The 22930-nt window shown below is 42.1% G+C and overlaps 2 protein-coding genes across 10 annotated transcripts in view; one reads left to right on the top strand and one right to left on the bottom strand.

The window, feature by feature from the left end:
* Positions 1–2473: 2473 nt before the first annotated feature.
* Positions 2474–17439, bottom strand: sgce (sarcoglycan, epsilon). 5 transcript variants are annotated; one of them, XM_084919010.1, is made up of 13 exons: positions 17329–17429; positions 15133–15240; positions 11700–11822; positions 11328–11485; positions 10812–10884; positions 6700–6898; positions 6040–6202; positions 5724–5938; positions 5228–5254; positions 4611–4799; positions 4234–4277; positions 3679–3716; positions 2474–2862 (listed from the first exon to the last, which is right to left on the bottom strand). In XM_084919010.1, exons 1-13 carry the CDS (start codon positions 17375–17377, stop codon positions 2812–2814), a joined length of 1437 nt encoding a protein of 478 aa, XP_084775136.1. In that variant the 5' UTR covers positions 17378–17429; the 3' UTR covers positions 2474–2811. The 5 variants fall into 5 exon arrangements, with proteins under 5 accessions (XP_084775136.1, XP_084775135.1, XP_084775139.1 ...); XM_084919009.1 differs by having other exon boundaries at positions 15133–15243; positions 17329–17419; XM_084919013.1 differs by lacking the exon at positions 15133–15240 and having other exon boundaries at positions 17329–17439.
* A 15-nt stretch (positions 17440–17454) lies between these two features.
* ppp1r9a (protein phosphatase 1, regulatory subunit 9A) overlaps positions 17455–22930 on the top strand; it is a 52856-nt gene continuing 47380 nt past the window's right edge. For 2 of the 5 annotated variants that reach the window (XM_084919005.1, XM_084919002.1), the window contains exons 1-2: positions 17455–17543; positions 21370–22876. In XM_084919005.1, coding sequence (XP_084775131.1) covers positions 21509–22876 — 1368 coding nt within the window. In that variant the 5' untranslated portion in view covers positions 17455–17543; positions 21370–21508. Of the gene's footprint in view, positions 17544–19533; positions 20017–21369; positions 22877–22930 lie in introns of those variants that run through there. The other 3 variants (XM_084919003.1, XM_084919004.1, XM_084919001.1) reach the window with 3 other exon arrangements.

Below are 22930 nucleotides of genomic sequence, written 5' to 3'. Positions count from 1 at the left end.
TGTTTACAATATCTGGTTTCAGGATTTCGGAAATGCAGAATCTAAAAAAAGAAAGCACGACGTCCTCATTTTAAGACTCATGCCTGCTGCATTTGGCAGCGTCGCGTCTGTTTAGCCAAACGCTGATAATACGTTTTTGTTACATGCAGAACTTCCTGTAAATCGCTTTGGGAGGGATCACCTGGCACACACTCCGTCCATGTTGTGCAGTAGCAGCTGAAGGGGGGATTTCACTCAGGTGGATCCATAACCTGCATATTCAGATAGCTACTCTTTTACAACAAATGCGTTAAATTGTGCTGCATTTTTATCGTCAACATTACGTTGTACAGTATTCCTGGTGACTTCAAACTGCGTCAGATATCTAAATATGAGATATATGGACCAACGACTGGCTCGGATGATCAAAGAGTGACTAGAGTCAGAAAACTTGGAGTGCAATGGTTAATATGTTGGAATATCCTTCGACGTGTTTTTGCTGTGTTTTATTTTTTTTCTTTTGTTTTTTTGTGCATAATTTTGCTGAAAGGCTGTGGTCACCTGCTGTAGCGCTGAAATTCTATGTGACATGTACAGTATTTAATGATTTAAATTAAGTTTATATTTTATACGGTTTTTTGGAGGGAGGGTGGGGCAGGTGGGGGCTGGCTTTGTTTTATTTTATTTTATACTCTGCGACTGCTGTTTGTGACGGAAGTGTTCTATAGACAATTTTGTACCCATCCCAGACCCTCATAGACAATTACCTGATGGTGAGGTTGATCCTTTTAGCCGTCTTGTCTCATCTGTAGCTTACTTCCTAGTCGGTGTATATTTGTACAGTAGTGACAGATTTATTTTATACAGCATTGCTTCAGCAGTAATTTCGGTCTGTTATTGTTTTTTAATGTCCATTGAAACATGCCTCATACCTCTGGCAGAAAGTGTACCAAGTTTCACATGCTGTTCTAAGCAAACTGCTGGGTGACAAATGAAAGGAAAACCTTTGACCTCTGCAGAAAGGGGATGTGGTGGCTCTGAAAGGCTGCAGGGGGCGCTGTAAATCAACTTACAAGTTGTTTTGAATAACCGCCTTTTAAACCAATGATAAAATTTGTCCCTATGGGAGTGGTTTCTCCCACAAGCAATATGACCCCCCCCCCCCCCCCCCCCCCCCCCCTTATAGTCACCTGAGCTCAACCTAACTTACATAGCCTGAGAGATTTTTATTTTTTAACTTTTTTTCCTTTCCTACTGATCTTGGATTTTGCTCCACATACCTCCTTCAAAGTACAAGATGATAGAAATTATGTTTACCCAACGCCTCACTAAGACACTTTATTTATTTTTTTATTTCCATTAAATTGTTACCCATCTGTTTTTCTTGAGCTGCCACAGCCACTGAACTTTGTAGTCAGTGAATGAGTGACTGAAGTGATGTCTTAGTGATGCCTTTTAAACAGACTGTGTGGTGTTTTGTTTTGGGGGGTTTTCCCAGTGGCTTATACCTACGGTACATCTTCAGATGAAGACTTACATCTGTGATGCAGCTGTGATCATAAACTTCCATCTTTTAGGCACTTTGTATGGGGGGCCACAACCACATCATTTAGAAACCACTAGGTAATGCACTGAGTGAGCTGACATTACTGTTAAGGAAAAATGTCGTACATTTCATCAGGCGGTGTCTGTCCCCTTTTGTCCTGGCAAACATGTGAGGGGGAGATGATTTTTATTTTAAGATCTGCTTTTTCCCCCCTTCTATTTACTTGTTGAGGTAATATTCAGCGTTTAACGTTGAGTTTAGCACAGTGCCAGTGCACTTACTCAATGCACTTTTTTTTTCTTTTTCTTTTTTCTTTTTTTGGCTCAATCAAATGTCGTTTGCAGATTTATGACAATATAACGTAAGATGTATTGCAAATGAATTTTTTTTATTTCAGCTGCCATCAGGTAGAAAACATTAAGTCATCCTCTATTCATTTATGGAACAATTTGCGCAAAATGCGCAGCTTTCATCTTTCTTTCTGGTTGTTTGGGTTCTGTTCTCAAACTGAGAGAGCCAAGTAAATGTTTAATTTTTAACCACTCAGCACCTCATTGTACAGATAAGAATGGCATATAGATGTTTCCATTCTCTTTGGTGTGTAAAGTTTACTGATCTGTATGATGGTTTGGGGTTTTTTCTCATCTATTAGTGAACAACCACGATACAGTAAATTTGGTTAATGTATCGGGCCTTAATTGATCTCTTTGGTCATGTAAAAGCAACAACTATTTATACCCCGTGTAGGGCCTCTCTTGAACTATATTACATGTATTAAAAAAAATTGTGATGTCTTAAAAAAAATGTGAAATGTATCCATATTATTTATAAATGCCTTTATTCTGTTGTACATTAAGAATATCTTCATAAAAATGTGCTGTTTTGGCTTCTTTTAGTGGATGGAGTGGGAAGGGGGTGTTTTTTCTTGTTTTCCACTGGGACAGAAAGTTATTTTGAAAGAGTTTATTATCATGTGACACATTGAACAAATGTTCTAACACATGGCGACGAAAGCATTTCAATATAAAACACCCTCACGCCCCGAGAGGTCCGCTGGGCAAAGCAGTATGACATACATATTAATCACACTTTAAACATTTAAACGGATATTCCAAAATATTCTAAGTTATCTTTATAATCGGCTAAGCTCTTCGGGTCTTTTTCACACTCATTAGTCAAGGTGCAAGTGCGCAAGTGGACGATAAAATTTTCACTGCTAACACATGCAGGTTGGCACAAATTTTAGGACAAAGGAAGAGGGGCAGCTGCAACACTGGTGCCTCTGGTCATAAATTCAGAGCTTCAGCCACCTTTCTCTCCTCAGGAATACCATTTACCTGGAACACAGTGAAAGCAACAGCTGAACCACAGAGACGTGACAAAACTTCCAGAAATCTAACAATAAATACAGATGTAAGCAGCAATGCTTGGGATCCAAGAAGACTGCACACACTTTTAGTGCTTATTGTTCGCTGGTAACTGATGCATGCTATTGACAACTTGGACTGACAGTTTGTACCCTGCCTGGTCCCTTCCTACAGTAGCTGACTTGCAAGCATAATAATTTTATGCTCTGTCTAATTTAAAGGCCTGCAAAAGCATCACGCTCCGTTAGTTGCAGGTGTTAAATAGCTTATTAAAGCATGACCTGACATTTAGCAAAATAAAAATGCCTAACTACAATGAGACACTGCGCATCACGGTAGACTGATCATGTTTTGAAGTTTATAACCTCAACTTGAGATTAACAAAGTCCACAGAGGATGCTCACTTAATTTTTAGATAATTGGTCCAAGAATTTCAGAGGAGAAATTAGAATTTTACTCCAGACCATATTCTGTTTGAGATAACTGCAAAAGTTTAAACTTATTATTACAGTGCCACCTATGGATACAGTTCAAACTTTTCACAGATGATGCTCACTTAATTTTTGGACAATTGGTCCAGAATTTCAGAGGGGAAATTAGAATTTTACTTCAGACCACTCTCTCAAGAGTAATGTCTCCTGGATTTTGCAACACAACCATTTTTAGCATGGTGAAATAAATATGGAGAAGATGAAAAATCTGAACATTTACAGTTTTTCCTGCAGCTTCTCTGCTTGGATCCCAAATTATCTCAGCTTTAAATCACGAACAGCCGGCAGCACCTACCTCCAGCCTTCGAAATGTTGACATGACATAGTTATCTCCTTTGTTAGCAGTGAACAGAGAGAGGATTCGGTTAGTGCATCATGCAGCTGATACCCGTGCTCACAGGAGGGCGCTCACACCCCAGCGTCACCATTAGTCGGCTCATGCAGCAGATGATAACGGTGCAGTGATGCAGAAGGAACAGACTGAAGTTATAAGAAACTATGAAGCCAAGTGGTTTTATATGGATTCACATTATTGATGCCAGTATAGTCCAAGAACTGAATTTAGTGAGAAGTAATATAAAGGCAAGCGAATTGTAAGTCATTTTTACTGTGAAGGTGCTTAAACCTTCAGAGGCATGCTTTACTGCATTTGAAGTCCTGATGAACATTCGGCAAGAGAGAGTGTGTTACCAATAGCAGACATCCAGGTATGCTGACTCTATGCTATGAGCTGCTGTTAAACATCTGTCATTTCAAAGAATTCCTGGAAATATACTCCTGACATATGTTCCTGAAAGTTCTAACCATTCAGCTGCTTCATATTACAAGACGGCTGTCTTAAGATTCTCACCTGATGGCCGCTGCTGTGGTATCGTAATCTGGTTTTGCAGATTCCTGAAATCATAAACAACAATATTATGCCAAAGCATGTTATAAAAATGTTTGGGGTTTTTTTTTGTTAGTTTCAAGCCCATTAGGAGAAATCATGGGACAGCTTGAAGCTCTTAAGCTCTAGTTGTACTTTCCAAAGGCCTGACTTGCTTTCTGTAGCTATAGTTGTAAACACCACATAGTTGGAAAGTGTTTGAAACAACATGGCATTGTTCCAACTTTTCCATTTAACACATATAAGCCTCATATCTGCATCTGCTAATGAGTGTGGGCGTATGTGTGGCTGTACTTAGTCATCCATCCGTCTTATGCTTCCCACCAAATCCCTGAACTCACGCCTGTGTCTGCATCAGCGGCATGCTGGTGGTCTCGTAGTTGTCGGGGTGGATGGGTGGAACCACCTCGCCGCTGACTGGGTTGAAGACGGGCAGCGTAGAGAGCGGCCAGGAGATCTCCCTGTTCTTTGACATGCTCCTCAGCTCCTTGGTGGACTTCTGGATGGAGCTGTGGTGAACCAGCTGGATGCTGGAGGAGGGGAGAAGCAGTGAATTTGTATTGCAGCACGTTTCTGTGTCATGGGTAGGGGGTTGTCTCATCAAAGCTTAAGTGATGTGCACTCAAGTTTGTGCATGCACAAACAGAACTATAACATCCAACCTCACCTACTGCTGTTCTTTTTTTCTTTTTTGGGGTTTGTTTTCCATTTGTTTGAATTAAATTTTAGGTGTAATGCTGAGTACATAGTTCTGATAATCCTACAGCTGGTCATTACATTTTTTTCAGCAGCCCACTGAATGAATGGATGCCAATGCCAACGCACGTATGAGCGTATGAATGGACATGAAACAGCCATGAATGACAACATAAATGACCAAAACTGCAAACCAAAAACAGAGGGGGAGGGAACAGAAATAAAATTTAAAAGAAGAACACAGGAGAGGTAAAACACTTACTCTGGTGTTTGCATGTTTCTTTTTTCCCTAGAAACAAAACAAAATGGATGAATTAAATACTAATATTAATAGGTAAAGCAACATCTGCACACAAGTGAATGAATGGATTGTTGGATAAAGACAAGGTGGACATGATGTGGAACACTGAGTGAAAAAATAAAAAGGGGAGAGGAGGCACACGTCTATCCCAGCCTGTAAACGATGGATGAGGATGACTGATCATCCATGTTGTGGCTATGCTTCAAAACATCAAGATGCAGATGACAAGAGTCACAGAGACCCGAGACAAACACTGATGAGGAACTTAACTACTGCATGGTAATGACAAGCTCCAGTTAAAGTCCAGATTTCCACTCTTTTTCAGTTATCCTACAGCTAACTGAGCTTTTCAGGCTTATTTTTGCTGTCTCTCATATGGTTCTCGTACACTTTTGGCTGCTTATTGGGGTATTTGGTGCAAAATTTGCATAGAAATGTTAAGACCGAGCACACTTACACCCCTTCCCGCCTGCAGCACATAGTGTAGCCGAGGATGAAGAAGAGAACTAGCGCCACGGCGGAGGGAACAGCCAGCGTGACGAGGAAGTCGGAAAAGTAGTCCCGGCTTTTCAGAGACTCGGACGGGGGTTTGTATTCCCCGAATTCAGGCAGGATCCCTGTTCCGGGTTCGGGACGTGTAACGTAAACTGGGACTACTTTGTTGATGTCAACCTTAAAAGAAAAAAAACAAAGACATAAAGATCAATTAGAGGTTGCATACTTTCAGTGCATTTTAATGCATTTTTTGTGAATTTGTTGGAACGCATCCTCACCAGAGAAATCTTACACCAGTCGATGTGAAACTGAGCTCGGAACTTCTTGTCACAGCTGATGACGGGCTCCATCTCCTGACTGCAGCGCAGCTGGTTATGTGGGCTTTCCACCTCCCGCAGGCACGACGAGAAGGGAACATCAGCACCGACCATCACATAGACGCTAGAGGAGAGAAGAGAAGAAGAAGATGGAGTCTAATTTTACAAGTTTATGCTGAGGTTTGTAATAATCAAGTGTTCTCTCCTGCTGAGTGCTCTGCTAGACGCTTTCAAGTTCCAGCGTAAATCTTTGATGAACAACTTATGGCAGCTCATGTTGGCTATTCCCATCTGAGTTAAAGGAACTGACAGCATATCGGTGTAGACGGCTACGTGCTTTCATCTAATTTACAGAAAACTGAGGATCCCCAAAGCCCCAATTAAATTAATGTTAACATAATGTGAGTGGGCTGAAAATACTGTTGATTTGTTTGATTTAGAGAGGTGAAGGAGTCACTTATGGAGAGATTTGGCACAGACGAGCTGAACCGAGTAGAGCTAAATCTTATCCTTGAATCCTTGTAAAGGAAAATATGTAAGTAGGGGGTTACTTTAAAAAAAAAAAAAAATCACAAATGTTTTCTGTTTCTGTTCAGATGAGACCCACGTCCAGATCCTCACCCTTCTTTTAAGTTGTTAATAGGTAGCGGCACCCGGCCACCGCGGTCCAGTGCCGAGGTAATGTTGATGGCATTCAGCCGCTCGGGCTGCCAAACGTTCTTCACCGCTCCCAGGAAGTCTCCCAGCACCTCACTGGCCAGCATCTCCTCCACATTCATATTTTTGATGTAGAACTCTGCTTGGTAAGGTAGGGGGAACTCTGTGCATAGAGACAAAGACACAGTCAGAGAGAAAGACTTAAAGAGGTTAAAGGCAGCAGGCTGAGGTAACAGTAGCTGACACTGATTTTTACCAGTCTGTCCACCGGACACTGCTTTGCCTGCGCTGCCTTGTTATGACTCTGCTTCCTTCGGGGGCCAGATGGCAGATGACATCACAGCACAGGGAGAGTGATGTTACATTAGCAGTTTGAACAGCTGCTGAGCGTTCCCCCTGACTCAGTTCATACTGTACTGCCTGTACTGTGATGGGTCAATATGGCAGTGAGCAAATCTACAGAAGCGCAGGTGCAGAGATGCTCTCCACAGCAATACAATGAAAACTCAAACTGAGGTAGGATTGTGTGGGGTTTTCACCATGACTGACTGAAGTGGACACTTCACTAGAACTATACAGTCCTTCAAGTATCCTTTCAAGACATTATGATCTTATTAGGGCTGCCACAAACGATTATTTTGATAGTCGACTAGTTACCGATTATTTTTGCGATTAGTCGACTAATGGACGTACAGCTTATTGCACCAGCATGCATCTGCTCTTATATAACTATCATTAGCTTACAGCTTTAAGTGTTTAAGGTATGTGCTAACTAAAAATAAAGACAAGATGATAGTTTATCAAATTTTAATGAAATTTGCAGATTGTTTCGGTGAAGTTTAATAAACTCCTTGCTATCTAAAATATAACAGGACACTGGAGTATATTCTCGAGCATCTCACATTTCTGATAATCAGTTGTCTGCTTGATGTTTATTCAGCTATGTAAAAAATATAACTTTAATATCAGCCAAACCGATTTACTCAGGAACAAATAAAATACTAAAAAAAAGGCAAACAATAACATTTGTAAGTTATCTAAGTGACCTATATATGTTTAACCTGAGTAGCGAAAGACAGCGGTGAGTTTGAAAACGATTTGCCGGGTGTCCGGTGTTCTCACGGGCTATAGTGAGCCTTGCCCCCGGCTAGCTATCGAGCTAGTGGGTAACAGACATCTCCGAAAACGTCGGAGCGCTTTTGAAAATATGTGGTGTCTTGATAAACTGAACAGATATTTGAGGTTTACACAGCTACATTCTCGCCTGAAAATATGCTAAACGTTTATTTTGTGACCCAGAAAGAACTAGAAAAATTTGCATTTCCTGCGAAAATGCTGTGTGGATGCCTTAACGCTGAAGATGTCTGCTGAAAAAAGCTGAAAAAGTTGAAAAAAAAAAAAAAAAAAAAAAGATTGCCCTGAGCAGGATTCGAACCTGGCACTTCTGGTCTCAAGGCTGCTACTCATCTCACTGCGCCAAACTCTTTCTCATAAAGAAGAGGTGGAGAGACTGACAATTGTGATGAGATGAGCAGAAGCGGCTGAGAATTGTGCTGATAAGAGGTGAAAAGGCTGAAAACTTTGCAGAAAAGAGGTGAATCAGCAGAATTTCTGCTGAAAAGTGGTAAAGAATTAAAAAGTTGCGCTGAAAAGAGATGAATCAGCAGAATTTCTGCTGAAAAGATTTCAATTAGCAGAATTTCTGCTGAAAAGAGTTTTTTCTGAAAACAGCTGAGATTTGTGCTAATAAGAGGTGAAAAGGCTGAAAATTTTTCAGAAGAGGTGAATAAGCAGAATTTGGGCATAAAGGAGGTGAAAATTCTGCTGAAAAGAGTTCAATCAGCAGAATTTCTGCTGAAAAGAGTTTTTTTCTGAAAACAGCAGAAAAAACTGAAAATTTTGCTGAAAAGAGTTCAATCAGCAGAATTTCTGCTGAAAAGAGTTTTTATCTGAAAACAGCAGAAAAAACTGAAAACTTTGCAGAAAAGAGTTCAATCAGCAGAATTTCTGCTGAAAAGAGTTTTTTTCTGAAAACAGCAGAAAAAACTGAAAATTTTGCTGAAAAGAGTTCAATCAGCAGAATTTCTGCTGAAAAGCTTAAAATTCTAATGAAAACAGCAGAAGAGGCTGAGATTTGTGCTGATAAGAGGTGAAAATGCTGAACCAATCAGAGGTACTGCTTCTGTCTGCTTCATCAGGCTGTGTACTTGTATGTATTTCTGCCATAGACTGTTAACAAGAATCTGAGGTCCATATTAGAAAAGCTGCTAAAATCATAAAACTTTGCAGAATTGTAATAAATTATCAATATGAATTACAGGTCTGTGATGGTGTATCAATTTGTAGTGAAAAAAACATGTGGGCCAAGGTGGAATCGAACCCACGAACTTCGGTCTGAAGATCCGTTTCATTACCAATCGCGCCACTGGGAAAGAGAGCAGGAGCCTGGAAAACAGGGTGATGAGCAGTCAGAATTAGATCGCGGTGAGAGGCGAAAATCGCCGTTTTTTGAAGAAACGGCTTCATTTTCGGAGTTTGAAAAATGAGAGGAGGACAGATTTCCACCCCTCAAACAAACGTAATTTATGGCTCAACGGTAAGATGACTGTAAAAACTGCTTCGACCTTGAGTGTCAGCACTGTCTTTAGATGAATTGGCACAAGCCTCATGTCTTAACTTTGCTTTGTTAAGGAGATATGACGATTTGAAAATGCCTCTCATTAGAGAGTTCCAGCTGTGATTTTGAACAAAGTCCCCATTCACTTTCTATGGAGAGTTTTCAGACATTGTGTTGCTCTGAGGCGATTTGATAAAAATCTGTAACTTCCACAACAGTGATAGTGACATTTTCTGAAAGCCAGCAAAAATACCTACGTTTTGATGTATAATTTGTGGAAGTTGAGTGGAAATTCAGCGAGTAGCAAGAAGTTGTTTGGACATGAAGAGAAAATTCGCAAAGTTTCACTGTCCACTCTGAGTTAATTGCATAGCAACCATAGCAACACATGTATTTTCTGAAAAATCACAAAGCTGCAACTGAAAACTTAAAGAGGCATTAAATGAAAACGGTAACAGATATGAAAAAGCTGAATCACACAGGAATAGCCCAATCATTTGAGAACGTTTTAAAGTTTGAATGGAGTTTCTAGGTGAAAGTATGAGGAAGTAGTTAAGTTTCAAAGACAAGCAAGTTTTAGCAGAATTGTGGAAGTTTCCCATTCATTTCAATGGGACAAATTAAAGGAAAAAAGTGTAATATTTAAAAAAGTATAATAGTAATAAACACCAAAAGTCATAGCGCACATTAGCAGAAAGAGCAGAACAGTTTAGAGTTTGAACGGAGAAAATCGGCTGAAAACTGAGGGAGTAGTTAAGTGCCAAAAAGTGTACGGAAGCAACTAGAATAAAATAGTGGAATAAAGAGAAACAGGAACTCAATAGTGTGGCCCTTGAGGGCATCCACACAATAATAACAGTAATATTAAAACTAACTAGCTGCCGCCATTGTTGGAAACTGAGCTGGGCCGCACTATGAATTCTGGGACACAGCTTCTTCTTCTTCTTCGGGGTTTAACGGCAGCTGGCATCCTTGTACATGCAGTGCTGCCATCTTCTGTTTCAGTCCGTTATTACACTCTTAAATCCTACTACTTATTCCTGCGTCTTTTGGGATCTTACAAAGCTTCAAACGACGCGTCGACTATTAAATCAGTCGTCGACGATTTTGATAGTCGACGTAATCGTGACTAGTCGACTAATCGTGGCAGCCCTAGATCTTATCACATAACCTTCATCCGCAGATTTTGACAAGTTGGCATGAAATTGACTTATCTTATTAAAGCTTCAGAACAGCTACTCAGTGCAGTGATGTTACTTTATCGTCTGCTGTATTTACATTCAAAGACCAACGATGAACTTTTGGTTGTGCTTGATAAAAGTAATCAAAGACAACATTTTCTCTTAAGGGAAGCTCATTACACAGTCCAAGTACTGAGTGTGCTTCCAGGATTTAATCAGCGAAGCTGCGCAGTCTGATCTCAGTTTGCTTTAAGCTCTTATGTACAAGTTCCTCTTACCTTCTGCAGCCTTGATGTTTATGACCAAGTTGTGCCGCGCTGTCTCAAAAGTGCGCCTGTTATAGGCAGTAATCTGTAGGACACAGAGGTGAAGGTTTAAGCCCAGATCAGTCCAGCTTATAAGGCAGCAGCTCTCCGGACAAGGCGGAGCTAGATACACGACCCGGGTTCTGTACCCAGCTGAGGCGCCGTTAAACACTTTAAGCCTTTTGGGAAAAGAATTTGTACAGTAGCTTATGGGAAAGCATAACAAGTATAAAGGAATTTAAGTCTAGCATCTCTAAGAGTAACATAGTACTACGTCACTTACAAACACATATGCAAATCAGCTGGGCTCAGTGAAATAAATTCCAACTCATCCTTGGACTAAAACTTGACAGATTTCATTGAATGTTTTAAATTTGCTCAAGACTTTTGGCACAAAAACAAGCAGTCACTTTCCATAGTTGAAATAAGCAGCAGCACAAATTACTTAATCTCCACTCTTTTCACTTTGAAAACAATCCAACCACCCACCTCTATGACAGTGGGCTTGCCAATGTGCTCTGCAGTGGGAGAACCGTAGAGCACTCCGTCACTATGTGGGGTCCTTTGGATATATCGTAGCCAGCCCGGCCTGTCGGGGTAGCCCTTCAGGTTGGTGTTGAAAGTGATCGGATCGTTGCTGGGGTCACCTGCAGACAGAGCAGTGGAACGGTAAGTGGGCCAATAACATTTCGACCACTTTGCTGCATTATGAAATAAGCAGCGCTCTATGGAGTTTATATGCAATCACCACCTCTACAAATGTTTCAGATGTATTTAGATATTCAGATATATTGATGATATACTATACAAACATGATAATAACATGCTTTTGATCACAGTGTGAACGTGACAGCGTTATACCTGATTTTGGGTAAGGAGGAAACTCTCCTTTGAAATACTCCCTCTCCAGAACGTGGACGAACAACACGCCTGCAGACGGGTAGACATTACGGTCTGCGTGCGACCTCGACAGGATGGTGACCACTGAAACACACATTTTAAAGACAACAGAAGTAAGCAGAACATTTCCTGTATGCGTACTATTCATCAATAAAGTGGACCTTGGTGCTTTTTCATATTTTGGTACACACAATAAACACGATGTCCAAATGTTTTTGTGTAGACTGTCATATCTATTTTATTTATAGCCTTAACCACATTTAAACAACAAAAATTGACCCAAAGTCATTTTGAGACAAACGCATTTGAATATATTTAGTTGAAAATGAGCACAAAAAGTCCACTTTAATGTCCTGCCAGCAACAGCAAATGGAAAAAAAGAGAAAATGTTAAACTAGTTTAAACGTGAAATCAATAAGTGTTTGCGGTGATCTATTCTATCCGTTTCTCTTGCCTGGCATCTGCATTCTTGTAAAGGTAGAAGCATTCACTTCCCACAAACGTCAACAAGTGTGAAGAGAAAAACTCAGATTATTGCTCAGACAGACTACAGCTCTGTAAATAAGAGGTGCTTAACAAAACCAGTTAAAGAAAGGAAAAGCGTCTGAGGTACTGTGAGTGAAAGCAGCAGTAATGAGAGTCACTCAGATTGTATGAGTTCTTTTAACGCCCTCCCCCCCACTTGATCTCCATTGTGCTGTCTTTTTAGCCCCTGCTCCGTTTCAAACACAAACATTTAGTCTTTATTTGTGAAGGGCATCACTAGGGAAATGGTAGCCCCTTAACAAAAATTTACACAATGTAAGACCGGGGGTGATTTACCCATTTCTCTCCCTCTCTCTCTCCCTCCTTTTGTGTCTTTCTCTTTCATTACTTCCTCCTCTCTTGCTTCATCTTTTTTTGCTTGTGCACCTCACGGCTTTTTTTTAGCACAGAGTTTTCTTTTTTTCTCTCTCTCGCTCTCTCTTTCCGTTCTCGATTTTTGCCTTCTCTGTGCCACAGTGGGTGGGAACTCAATTTTTAATCACCATGGGAGACTGAGGCCGAGTGTATGAGGAAGAAGAAGAAGAGGGGGAGGAGGGCTTGCAAAGACGGCGGAAGGGAGACTGGACTGGAGATCTGTGCTATGAAGTGCCAGAGAGGGAGAGAGAGGGGGTTTGAACTGTTCTTGCCCGCGGACATGTAACTCCAGACACATTAAGCAACTAGGTAAAAGCCTGGGTAAAGTCTCTATGTACATATGTGCCTTCCCACGGGCAAAGAGTGGCTGGTTTTCCCAAGTTTTACAACCCTTTCTAATCTGCTAATGAACCCAGCATTTTCTATCATTAGCATCATAATATTAAGTACTCTTCTCCTTCTACACTGAACACAGGCTGACTTTCAAGGAGAATGCACTGAAGAGAGTAATATCAGGATTTACATTTTAATTCATGTCAATGAGAAGGGGAAGTGAGCATTAGATGCAGTTAATTAATAAACCCTCAGCATCTACAAGTACACCAGTGAGACACTGCAACTCTAAAGACATAAAACTGTCCCACATGTATGTTAAACCCTCCTACAGCTGTGGTCAGTGACAGAGATGCTGAACTGACCATGTGTCTACAGCCCCCAAGGGCTCAGTCACGGCAAGATACAATCAATAGCATTTAGCGGCTGCTAAATGTGGTGTTAGACGAACAACCTGAGGTCGTATCCACCACATCTCTTTTCAAGAAAACCACCTGGGCATGACTAATCTGTGCGATGGCTCTTCTCACCGCAACCGCTGCACCCATCGCATTAGGATCTGGGTTAGTCTGAGACCAAAAATAAACCATCATTCAGTCTCAGCAGACCGCTTACTCGCTGATGACTTCGGTCGATCCTCAAAGCTGAATGCACGCCCTCGGATTCTATTATGTGACACATTGGGCCTCATTAATTCTCCGCCACACAAAGGACCACTTTCAGACCATGCCGGTCAAGGTCAAATCCTGGCTACGCTGCTTTAGTCCGAGCCCAAAACTGGATGTGCTGTGAACATTTGCAAGAGATTCGGAGATGGGAGACGTAGGACATTCGAACAGCCTCAAGAAAAAACGAAGTGTTTTAACCTACTGATATTAAACCTTTTCATCCAACAACAAAGATTTAGGGATGAAGACAATTTTATTTTTTAGTCAGTGAAGCTTAAGTATGTTTCAATGCAGCAGCTACCACTTATGGCTCAGCCAGTTTAAGTAGAGATCACTAACTAAGCTACACCGAGGATTTGCTAATAGCATCAGATCTGCTTATTTGCAGCAGGATGACTTTCTGCCAGGCCTTCTTGAGTTGATGACCAGCAGCACTTCCACCGTACACCAATACATCACCAATTTAAGGTTAATGGTAAACTGTCCACTGCTTAATAACCCAGCAGTTTCAGTTGGAGGACAAAGGTAGTGAGGCAAGATGTGCATGACAACACATATAAGAAGCTAGATTTTCCCAACAAGAGAAATGTTGCACTACCGTCTATATTCTCTATGAATTGCTTAAAATCATTCAAACACTGCTTTTTAACTTTTTAACCCACATGCCGTCATACCATAGTAGATGCTCGACAGGCCTTAGGGGTGGTGGAAATAACTAACCAACTTTATGATTTTCTGGGCTGACCTTAGACTGGGATAATGTCACGACTGACATTGGATTAGTTAAAAATGCCATTGGCAACGTGAAGAAAAGTAAACCTCCCTCCTTCAATTGGCTCCAGCTAACTGAGGCCTCAAACTAGATGAGAGACAACAGAAGGGTGTCCTTTAGTTCTGTTGAGTCAGCTTCATGTGCACATGTAGTCTGGGTCATGAGGAATGCATGTGCTCCTTTGGTGTTTAGCGGGCAAGCCCAGAAAACAAGGATCGCTACTGTTGTAGTATTCTGCCAACAGAGTCTGAGAATCGACCTGTTCTCAGACATGGAAGTGAAAGTCGCTGCTGGTGTCACAACAAGCAGAAGTCAACGGATAAAGACAAGGGCGGGCAAGAAACCACCGGTTCCATCCTCTCGCGCTCAATAAATGTAAGTAAATAAAAAAATGTATCTACAGTGCTCATTAGCTTTAAATCAGTGCTGCAAAGTATCGACATCACGTTAAGCAGAATAAATATTGCTTTCTGTAATAGTTAATGATTTAGGAGGAATTCTAATTCTAGCAAGGACAAGGTTTAGATGACGTTCAAATTCATTAAAGTGCAGCTACAGCAGAAGAAAGTGGGCCAAGTCTGGGGGACAGCAGACAACTCAAAACAATAATGCCAGTATTAATGGGGAACCAGCTGAGCGTGTCACTGTGTTATGACCGAGGGGAGGGGGAGGGGGACAGCGGGTCAACACATGACGTGCACCACTGCACACACCCACTCACCGTCTCTGGACACGGCTGCTCTCTGCTTCAAGGCCACGGATTGCTCCACACGGACATTTCTCCCGTGTAAAGCGCTGTGTTTCGTGTCATAGGCATGCACAGTGCAAACTACTGGATCAATGGATAAAAGCATGAATGGAACAAGTTTCTTTTTTTTAGCAGCAATTTAAACAACAACACCCAGTTTTTAAAGCACTCTGACAAAAACCTGATTCAGTCTGTTGCACCCGTCCAGCATTAATTAAAGCCTGTTGTCATAGTTATTGTTTTAGAGGAGTTTGAAATATTTTCTAAAATATTAACGTAGGCGTTTTTCACAAAATGTTAAAACCAATCTAGACAAAGTACAAAACAAAATGTAAGCATATTGACTTGACAACAAATACTGCACTACAGACTGCCGCATTTATATAAAGCGGGATCGCCAGGCTGAATTTAATGTGGCTTGTTGGAGAGGTGGAATATGGTCAGAGAAGAAGCCACTAGATTTCAGTGCAGATCCTGACACTATCTTGAAAATTGCACAACAGGACACTAGCCTTTGTAAAGGATTAGCTCTCAGTTTGAAAGCCCTTCCGCTTTCAAACTCAATAGCACTTCTCTATTTATGAGTATTAAGTCTCTGTGTATAAAGCTATAGTGTGTTTTGACTGTGGAGTAAAATATCCCACTCTCTTCATGTTAGTTAACACTATAGTAACAGTGCTGTGAATGGGCCCCTTAATTTTGACGTTTTATCAAAGCCTGAAAAAACAAACTGGTCAACAAGTGTTTTGCTACTGGGATTCTTTTGCCTGCACTTTAACAAATTCTACTTGCTATTTTCCAAATCTGAAAACTGTTTTCATGTGGAATGTCTCATTTCCTTTTTTAGTTATAATATCGCAAGTATTTGACAACTAGAGACAACTGGACTGAAAAGGGCGATGCATTTGGTTTCAAGAAAAGTGAAGCCAAAATTAAGGAAGGTGTTTTTGTCTGTCCTGAAATCCATCAACTGGTGCTTGAGGATGAGTTCAAAAGGAAGCAAGCATGGGAAGCATTCGTCCAGGTTGTTAAGAATTTTCTATTATCCTGATTTTGAGGATAACATGTTGAAATGTACTAGAACGTCACTAAAGACGCACTTGTTACATTCTCATCCTGACAAAATCCACGTGATGTTGTCGGTAAAAATCCTCCCTCTCTTTTTCAATTCTTTCGCCTTTCATAACTACATGGGAATCTGCCCAGCCCGAGACCCACCACCAGTCCCCTCTGAGTGCTTTCCCAAACCGCAGTCTCAGTACATGCTCATGCCATGTGCCATTACCCTGACATATGCCCCGTGGCAGCTGGGACAGGCTGGATGGATGGATATTAAAATTGTCATCATCAGGGTTAAAAAAAAAAAAAGCAAAATAAAGAGCTGGTCTTAAGTTCCCAGTAGCAAAAAGAATGACGTATATATGCAGACCAGTGTTATAGCAGTAAACTGGGCCACTGAGATGACATTATCCATTACTCAGCACTTCTTTTGATAACTAATTGTTATCAAAAGGCACTTTTTAACAACATTTGCTGATTCCAGGCTATCCTGATATGGAAATCTAATGTATATTTTTCTTTTAAGATTGTAACCACAATAATATCTCAGGCTTAGGTCAGTGATTGAACCTTACATCTTTCATGGAGGTGGGACTCATTGCAGAGACTGTATAGGCTATAAGTACCTAATAAAGTGGCAGCTATGAGTGTGCAGACTTTTAGGAGCAGTGTATTGAAATAAACGAACCTATTCCCTACATTAAATTTTGGATAACCTGAGCTGCTAAACTATCAGGAGCTAGGTAATTAGGCATTCATAACACACCTGTTCTACATAAACAGGCCTGCGCTAAGAGGGGAAAAAAGGCTGAAATAACGACCGACAAGAAACACAGCTAGCAAGAGAAACGTTGTTACTAACAGCTGGAAATGTAAGGTACCGTAGAGAACACAATTTGTCACTAAGTGCACTGTGAAAATCCATAACGTGTAACGGTCTAGCTGTCAAATTGGTAGCCATTTTTTCCTCTTGTCTCCTCCTCAGCCTCTTGGAAAAAAAAATGCTCAACGGCAGCGAGCTAACTGGCTAGCTAACTAGCTCGGATACTTCACCGGAGCCGAACCGTTTTCAAAGATGTCGGGATATTTCCGAGTTCAGTCGATACGTACCCGTACCAAGCCATACCGCGACAGCTGCGGCGGACATGGTGCAAATCATCTCCCCGAATCTTTACATTAAACAGGACCGCTTTGTCTAATCGCCACTGGGTTTGACAGCCATAATAATAAGCATCCTGCAGCATTCCTCCCTCCGCCTCCTCCTGCCTTCACTGGAAAACACAGCAGGACCGCTCATTGGCTGAACATCTGGATGGAAAAACATGGTAAAACATGATGAGAATCGGAATATAGGAGCGCCACGCCTTTACCAAATGTTTCTGTGTGATACTCTCGGAGCGGTTAGATTATATCTGGCTGCTTGCAAGGAGTGGCTGCCTCTGTGTGTGTGCTTTGCTGTTTATCTGTCTGCTTCTTGTATTCAGACTGATGGGATTTGTCATAATAAAGCATTCCTCCCACTAAAATCCACAGTTTTTAGTGTTTTGGGGGGTTGATTTATTCTTGGATCAGGACTTGCAAACACAGATACACCCTCTTAAAAACATGCAAGTCACCTCAGCAGTGCTTGACCTCCTGTGCACAGCTGTAAGCAGCAGAGGCATGTTTGGAAAGTCCTGCTCCAATCTGTCCAGCCTCCCCCCCTGTAGAGACAGTCCAAGCAGACAGATGGTCATGTTTTGGCCCCCTTGGCTCCCAATCATATCTACTAAAGGAGCCTTAATTCAACCCCCCCACGCTTCCCTTGATGTCAGCTCCCACTGAGAGGGCACTTTGATATTGCAGAATAGCCTCCTAATTCTGGCTAACATACTAGCAGTGGTCACTGGGATGCTTCTTGATTGATAAATTCGTATTTGTGACTGGTTTCTTGGCTTTCTCAGTGGCGATAAACATGATGCCATCCATCCTCTGTGTTCTGCAGTTCCTGGCTGTTTTCTTCTTCCACCCTCCCCTTTTATCCCCTTAAGATTATTTTTAGGTTGCTTAGCAACATCTTCTCATAGCCAGTGTTTGGACTGGGTATGAATGTATCACAACAACCACTATAGGTCTGTGGATGTACGATGATGCTTAGAAATGGAGGAAAGCGCAGAATTTGTGACTTGGAGAGAAGCTAAGGCTCCAGTGTGTCTAATTTGACACTGACTTAGACTGATTTCTGTCCAATCCGGTTCTTTTTGGCGTAGCAGTGAACATCAGTTTAAATTGTAATTGCCCTCAATTGGCTTGTTTTGAACAGTGGGGGGAAAAATGCAAAATCCTCTCGTCAGCAGTGGTGGGTGTTTAGTAAATGTATGCACTGCACAAGCTCTAATTCTCTGTGTTTCTTGTAATGCCAAAGCATAAGACTTGTTTTTAATGCACTTTCTAAATTCAAAACTGATGTAGGCCTATTGAAAATTCATCTGAAGTGTGAAGTGTCCCAAATCAACTTATAACAGTTCATGTTCTAATCTGCGACTCACATTTGTATTAACCGAGTAAGGTTTGGTTAAATGTTGATTGAACAAGCAAATGTTTTTCCTCAGAAGGCCTCATCCAAATTCGTACACAGCTTGTGCTTTCATAAAGTTAGAAGAAACAATGCCGTCTATTATAACATAACAACAGCAATTATGTAACTTGGTGCTGTTTGTAAAAATAATCACACATTTGGATGTTTACAAAGCTTCCTTTTCTCTAGCGCTTCATCACATGAATTAAGTCCTGTGCTTTCGGTGGGGTCTGTTGACTGTATGCAACCCAGGCAGCTAGTTTTTCTTTTTTTTTACCCTGATCTTCTTTAATGGGGCTTAAAAAATGAATGCTCAGGAATTAATTCAGGAGAGAGACGACTAACTAAAGAGATCATTGCAATTTTAATGTAGTTCCTCATGGTGGATGTGTGAGATGGTGCTCAGAGCTGTTTGATTAAAATGCCCCCTTATACATTTCTCCAGTCAGACTGACTTAAAAGCTGCATGTGTATTTATAGTAATACAAGCGATGGACAAAACAGTTTAAGGGTTTCTTCAAATTCTGCCATCAGACTGAACTTTGAGTGAAATCCAACTTCACTTGTTTTTGTTTGTTTTTTTTTCTCTAAACTTAGCCCCCCAGGTAAACTCCTCAAGGCCACTTTGTGGTCCTCGAACCACATTTTGGAAACCCTTATTTGAACGCGCATCACACAGTCAGAGTGGTCCTTGACCCTCTCTACCCCACCCAAATCCCACTGATGAACCAGTGAAGTTACAGTTGCTGTGTGTTGGTATTTATGCCAGACTGCAGCTCGCTGAAACCCCCTCCGCGCAGCAGATTATCGGACCAAACCATTGCTGCACTTCAGGTTTTAACACCTGTCACATGAGGCTTTACATTCGCAAATCGCCGGCTATCGCTGCAGCTAAGCGAGTTCAGTTTGCCACACTGCAGACGGACATCGGACTCTGCCGTCCTGCAAATGCTGCCACAGTGCAGCTCTCAGTGAGATGAGCTTCCCAAATTGCACCGACACCCCCATTGTGCGACTGGCAGCATCACCCACTGCCTGCAATGCAATGGCGTTATAGCGGCTCTAGTTATGTCCAAACGTTTCTAGTGGCGAGTCCGCTCCGGGCTGGCTTTTTACGAGCTCGGAATAGAAATGTTATTTTCGATAGCTTTTGCAAGCAGACCATCCGCATTTCTCGCAAGTTTCCCCTCTGGATTACAGTTTATGTGTGCGGCGCGTCCAGCGAAGCCGGAGCCATGAATGTAAGTCTGACTCTTTTGTTTTTGTAACAGTGAAGCAACCTCGATGTTATCTGAGGTTAACTTGTGTTTATTTTGCAATTATTGAGAAAGGTTAGAGGTTGATGTCGCGGAAATTTGCAGTTGGAAGAATGTAAATAAATACGCGTGAAACGGTGTCAGAAGGGGGGGAAACCTGAGCTGTCATGTACTGTGCGGTGTGGCTGATGTGCGCCTGTTTGTCTGATCCCACTGACACCGATCCCAATGTTCACAAGCCTTAATTTATATTTCACCTCTCACGTTATCGTCCTCATTATCTTCCTGCGTAAAATCCTCAGAGGGTGCAAAGCACAAGATGATCCCCAAGTTCAGATTAATTATTGTTGTTGTTATTATTTTAACGCAAGCATTTCACATAGGTGTTAACACTGAGCTGCAAGAGTCCAGCATAGTGAATATTAAATACTGAGCCAGGACGTTTAGTTTTCAGGCACCGCTGCTGTTGCTGATGCATCTATAGCATCCAGGCTGCGGGTTACAGCACAACTTAGGTTAATGGATTCTGTGTCCCAGATGGACCTTATTTTTTTATTTAATAATGTATTTTTATCCCAGCTTTACTGTGTCATGTTTCATTTCACTCTCTGTGGCGTGCATTTCCAAAAAGGATTAAACATTAACGGATGTAGGTGTATATTTAACTACTACCAGCCGACTACCCTGCTCTAACCCTGTATTATTGCAAATGTGGGCCTTTCATGTTTCTTTTTTTTCTATTGGATGGTATCAACACACATGGTTGAGTGCATCCAGCAACATTTTTCAGCTTGGGAGCTGACATTTAGAAGCCACAACCATAATGTCAGTTATGGTTTAGAGAGTTGAAGGATGTCTTAGTGTACAAGGGTCACAGCTTCATATGGAAAACAGAGGGTGGGGGAGATAACGGAAAGAGAGCAAGAAAAGAAGAAGGAACCAACCATGTTTCCTAGAGCATAGCACCATTTTAAACAAAAAGAAGCACTAATCAAAGGATTTATTATCTGAGAGGGTTAACAGCGCAGCTCTTCCGTGATGCTAAACACAGCATCTTTGGAGGCCCTTTAGAGTCCGATTGGCTTTTATAACTGCAGTAGTTCTCTTGTACTGAGAGCTTTTACTGCACACATAAGTATCTGTAATTCGTTTTGCCCTCATGTGTCTGAAGAGTGTTGCTGATGGTAAAAATGACTTTTTTCATGCTTTTTAACCATCATTCTGATCATGAAGTTCCACTGATAAAAGGAGGCACTTTGACTCCATGTGGTATTGTGAGCCTGTTTACTCGACAAAACCATTTTTCTATCTTTATAACATCTCCTTTCATCTTTACAGGTATGAATGGGCCTAAAAGAACTATAACAACAGCTGGATCAGACCGAGTGGCACTACTAGTAGAACAAGATACCTCACTTCGGTGCTCTAATGCGGCCAAGGCAATGCTGACATCTCCTCTGAATCCAAAGGCATCATCATGCTGAAAACGGAGGCCTCGGGGGAGAGGACCAGCCTCCGGAGTGCCTCCCCCCACCGTAACGCCTACCGGGCTGAGTTTCAGGCACTCAAGAAGGCCTTTGACCAGCCTCGGCTTGATGGAGACTCAAAGCCCAAAGACCTCGAGCGGGTGAAACAACCGAGGGGACGCCAGTATGGCACACACGTCAGTCGCATTAAGGACATGTTCATGCAAATGGGGTCAGAGAATGCAGCTGCTAAGACTAGGGGTCGTGATGAATCCTCACCACAAAAGCTGGTGAAGCCCACGAACTTCGTCAATAAGGCTGATGGATCAGTGATAAAACTCCAGCATTCCTCATCAGCAGAAAGGATTGGAGGTGCCGGGGCAAAGTTTTCCGAAACCAGAAAGCTATTTGAACAACAGTCACGCGACCAGTCCCAATCACCAGTCTTTCCCTACGGCCGTGATAAAAGGGGTTCCCATGAGCACCTCGATGACTGGCGAGGGGCGAGGTCCAACCGAGGCAGTACAGACTCCTTGGATTCTCTGTGCTCCAGAACAGAGGCATCCTCACCAACTGTCAGCCAACTCAGTGCTGTTTTTGAAAACGCTGACCACCACAACCAGGGAGTTTCATACAGAGGAGTCAGCAGACGAGCCCTCTACTCACCTGACGGATTCCAGCGCCATGGCGGAGACGTCAGTGAGGATGATTCTCTTCGACAATCTCCAGTTCGTGGAACCTACCGGAACAGGATAGGGGGCAAGTTACCCACATCCTCGTCTTCGGAGGACCTCCTGAGCCCGAGTCCTGGAGTAGAGCGCAAACAAGATGCTCCACAAAAGGAAGAAACCCAAGACAAAGCTGGAGAGGCTACAGCGGGAGAAGGACAACGTTTTTCTGGTGCTTCCACCAATGGAAACCAGATTAATGGTTCTTGTGAAGAAGAGGAAAAACCGCAGGACACAACAAAACAAACTGAGGATCTAGGAACCTCCAAATCCTCGAAACCTACACATGGTGCTGTAATTACAAACAAAGCTTTAGAGGATACCACTCACGAGTCGCTGCCGACCACCAGGGAAAGCCAAGAGGACAGAGATGCTTCAAAGGAAGAAAAATCTTCCAAGGACCAGCTGGACGAGCCTGATGAGGAATACACTGGGAATGAGCGGGTGATTTTTAACGCAGATGGGGACGCCTGTTACCAGGGTTGGGGGGAAAGTTGCACGGATCCCGAGGATGACCTCTACGGTGACGATGACGAGGACATCGTCTACGACCCGGGGTCCGATCTGACAGAGATTCCTGGTCTGGCGGAAGAAAACAAAGAGGACATCCCTCCGAAGAGGAAGATTCGCTTCAGCAGTGCTCCTATTACAGTAAGCCGAATGCTGCACAAAAGTGTTGTGAAAGCCGAAATTGTGTAAACACAT

The sequence above is a fragment of the Perissodus microlepis genome, chromosome 22 (genome assembly GCF_051167445.1).
Source record: "Perissodus microlepis isolate ML-2025 ecotype Zambia chromosome 22, ASM5116744v1, whole genome shotgun sequence".
Lineage (NCBI taxonomy): Eukaryota > Metazoa > Chordata > Actinopteri > Cichliformes > Cichlidae > Perissodus > Perissodus microlepis.
Note: the sequence above shows the minus strand (reverse complement) of the source record. Positions and strands in the feature narration are given on the sequence as shown.

Coding starts and splice junctions, on each gene's coding strand:
- sgce (XM_084919009.1), bottom strand. CDS start 17,377: ATGATTTGCACCATGTCCGCCGCAGCTGTCGCGGTATGGCTTGGTACG. Junction 10,885..11,327: donor GCAAGCCCACTGTCATAGAG/GTGGGTGGTTGG, acceptor TGTGTCCTACAG/ATTACTGCCTATAACAGGCG. Junction 4,278..4,610: donor CCGCTGATGCAGACACAGGC/GTGAGTTCAGGG, acceptor TTATGATTTCAG/GAATCTGCAAAACCAGATTA.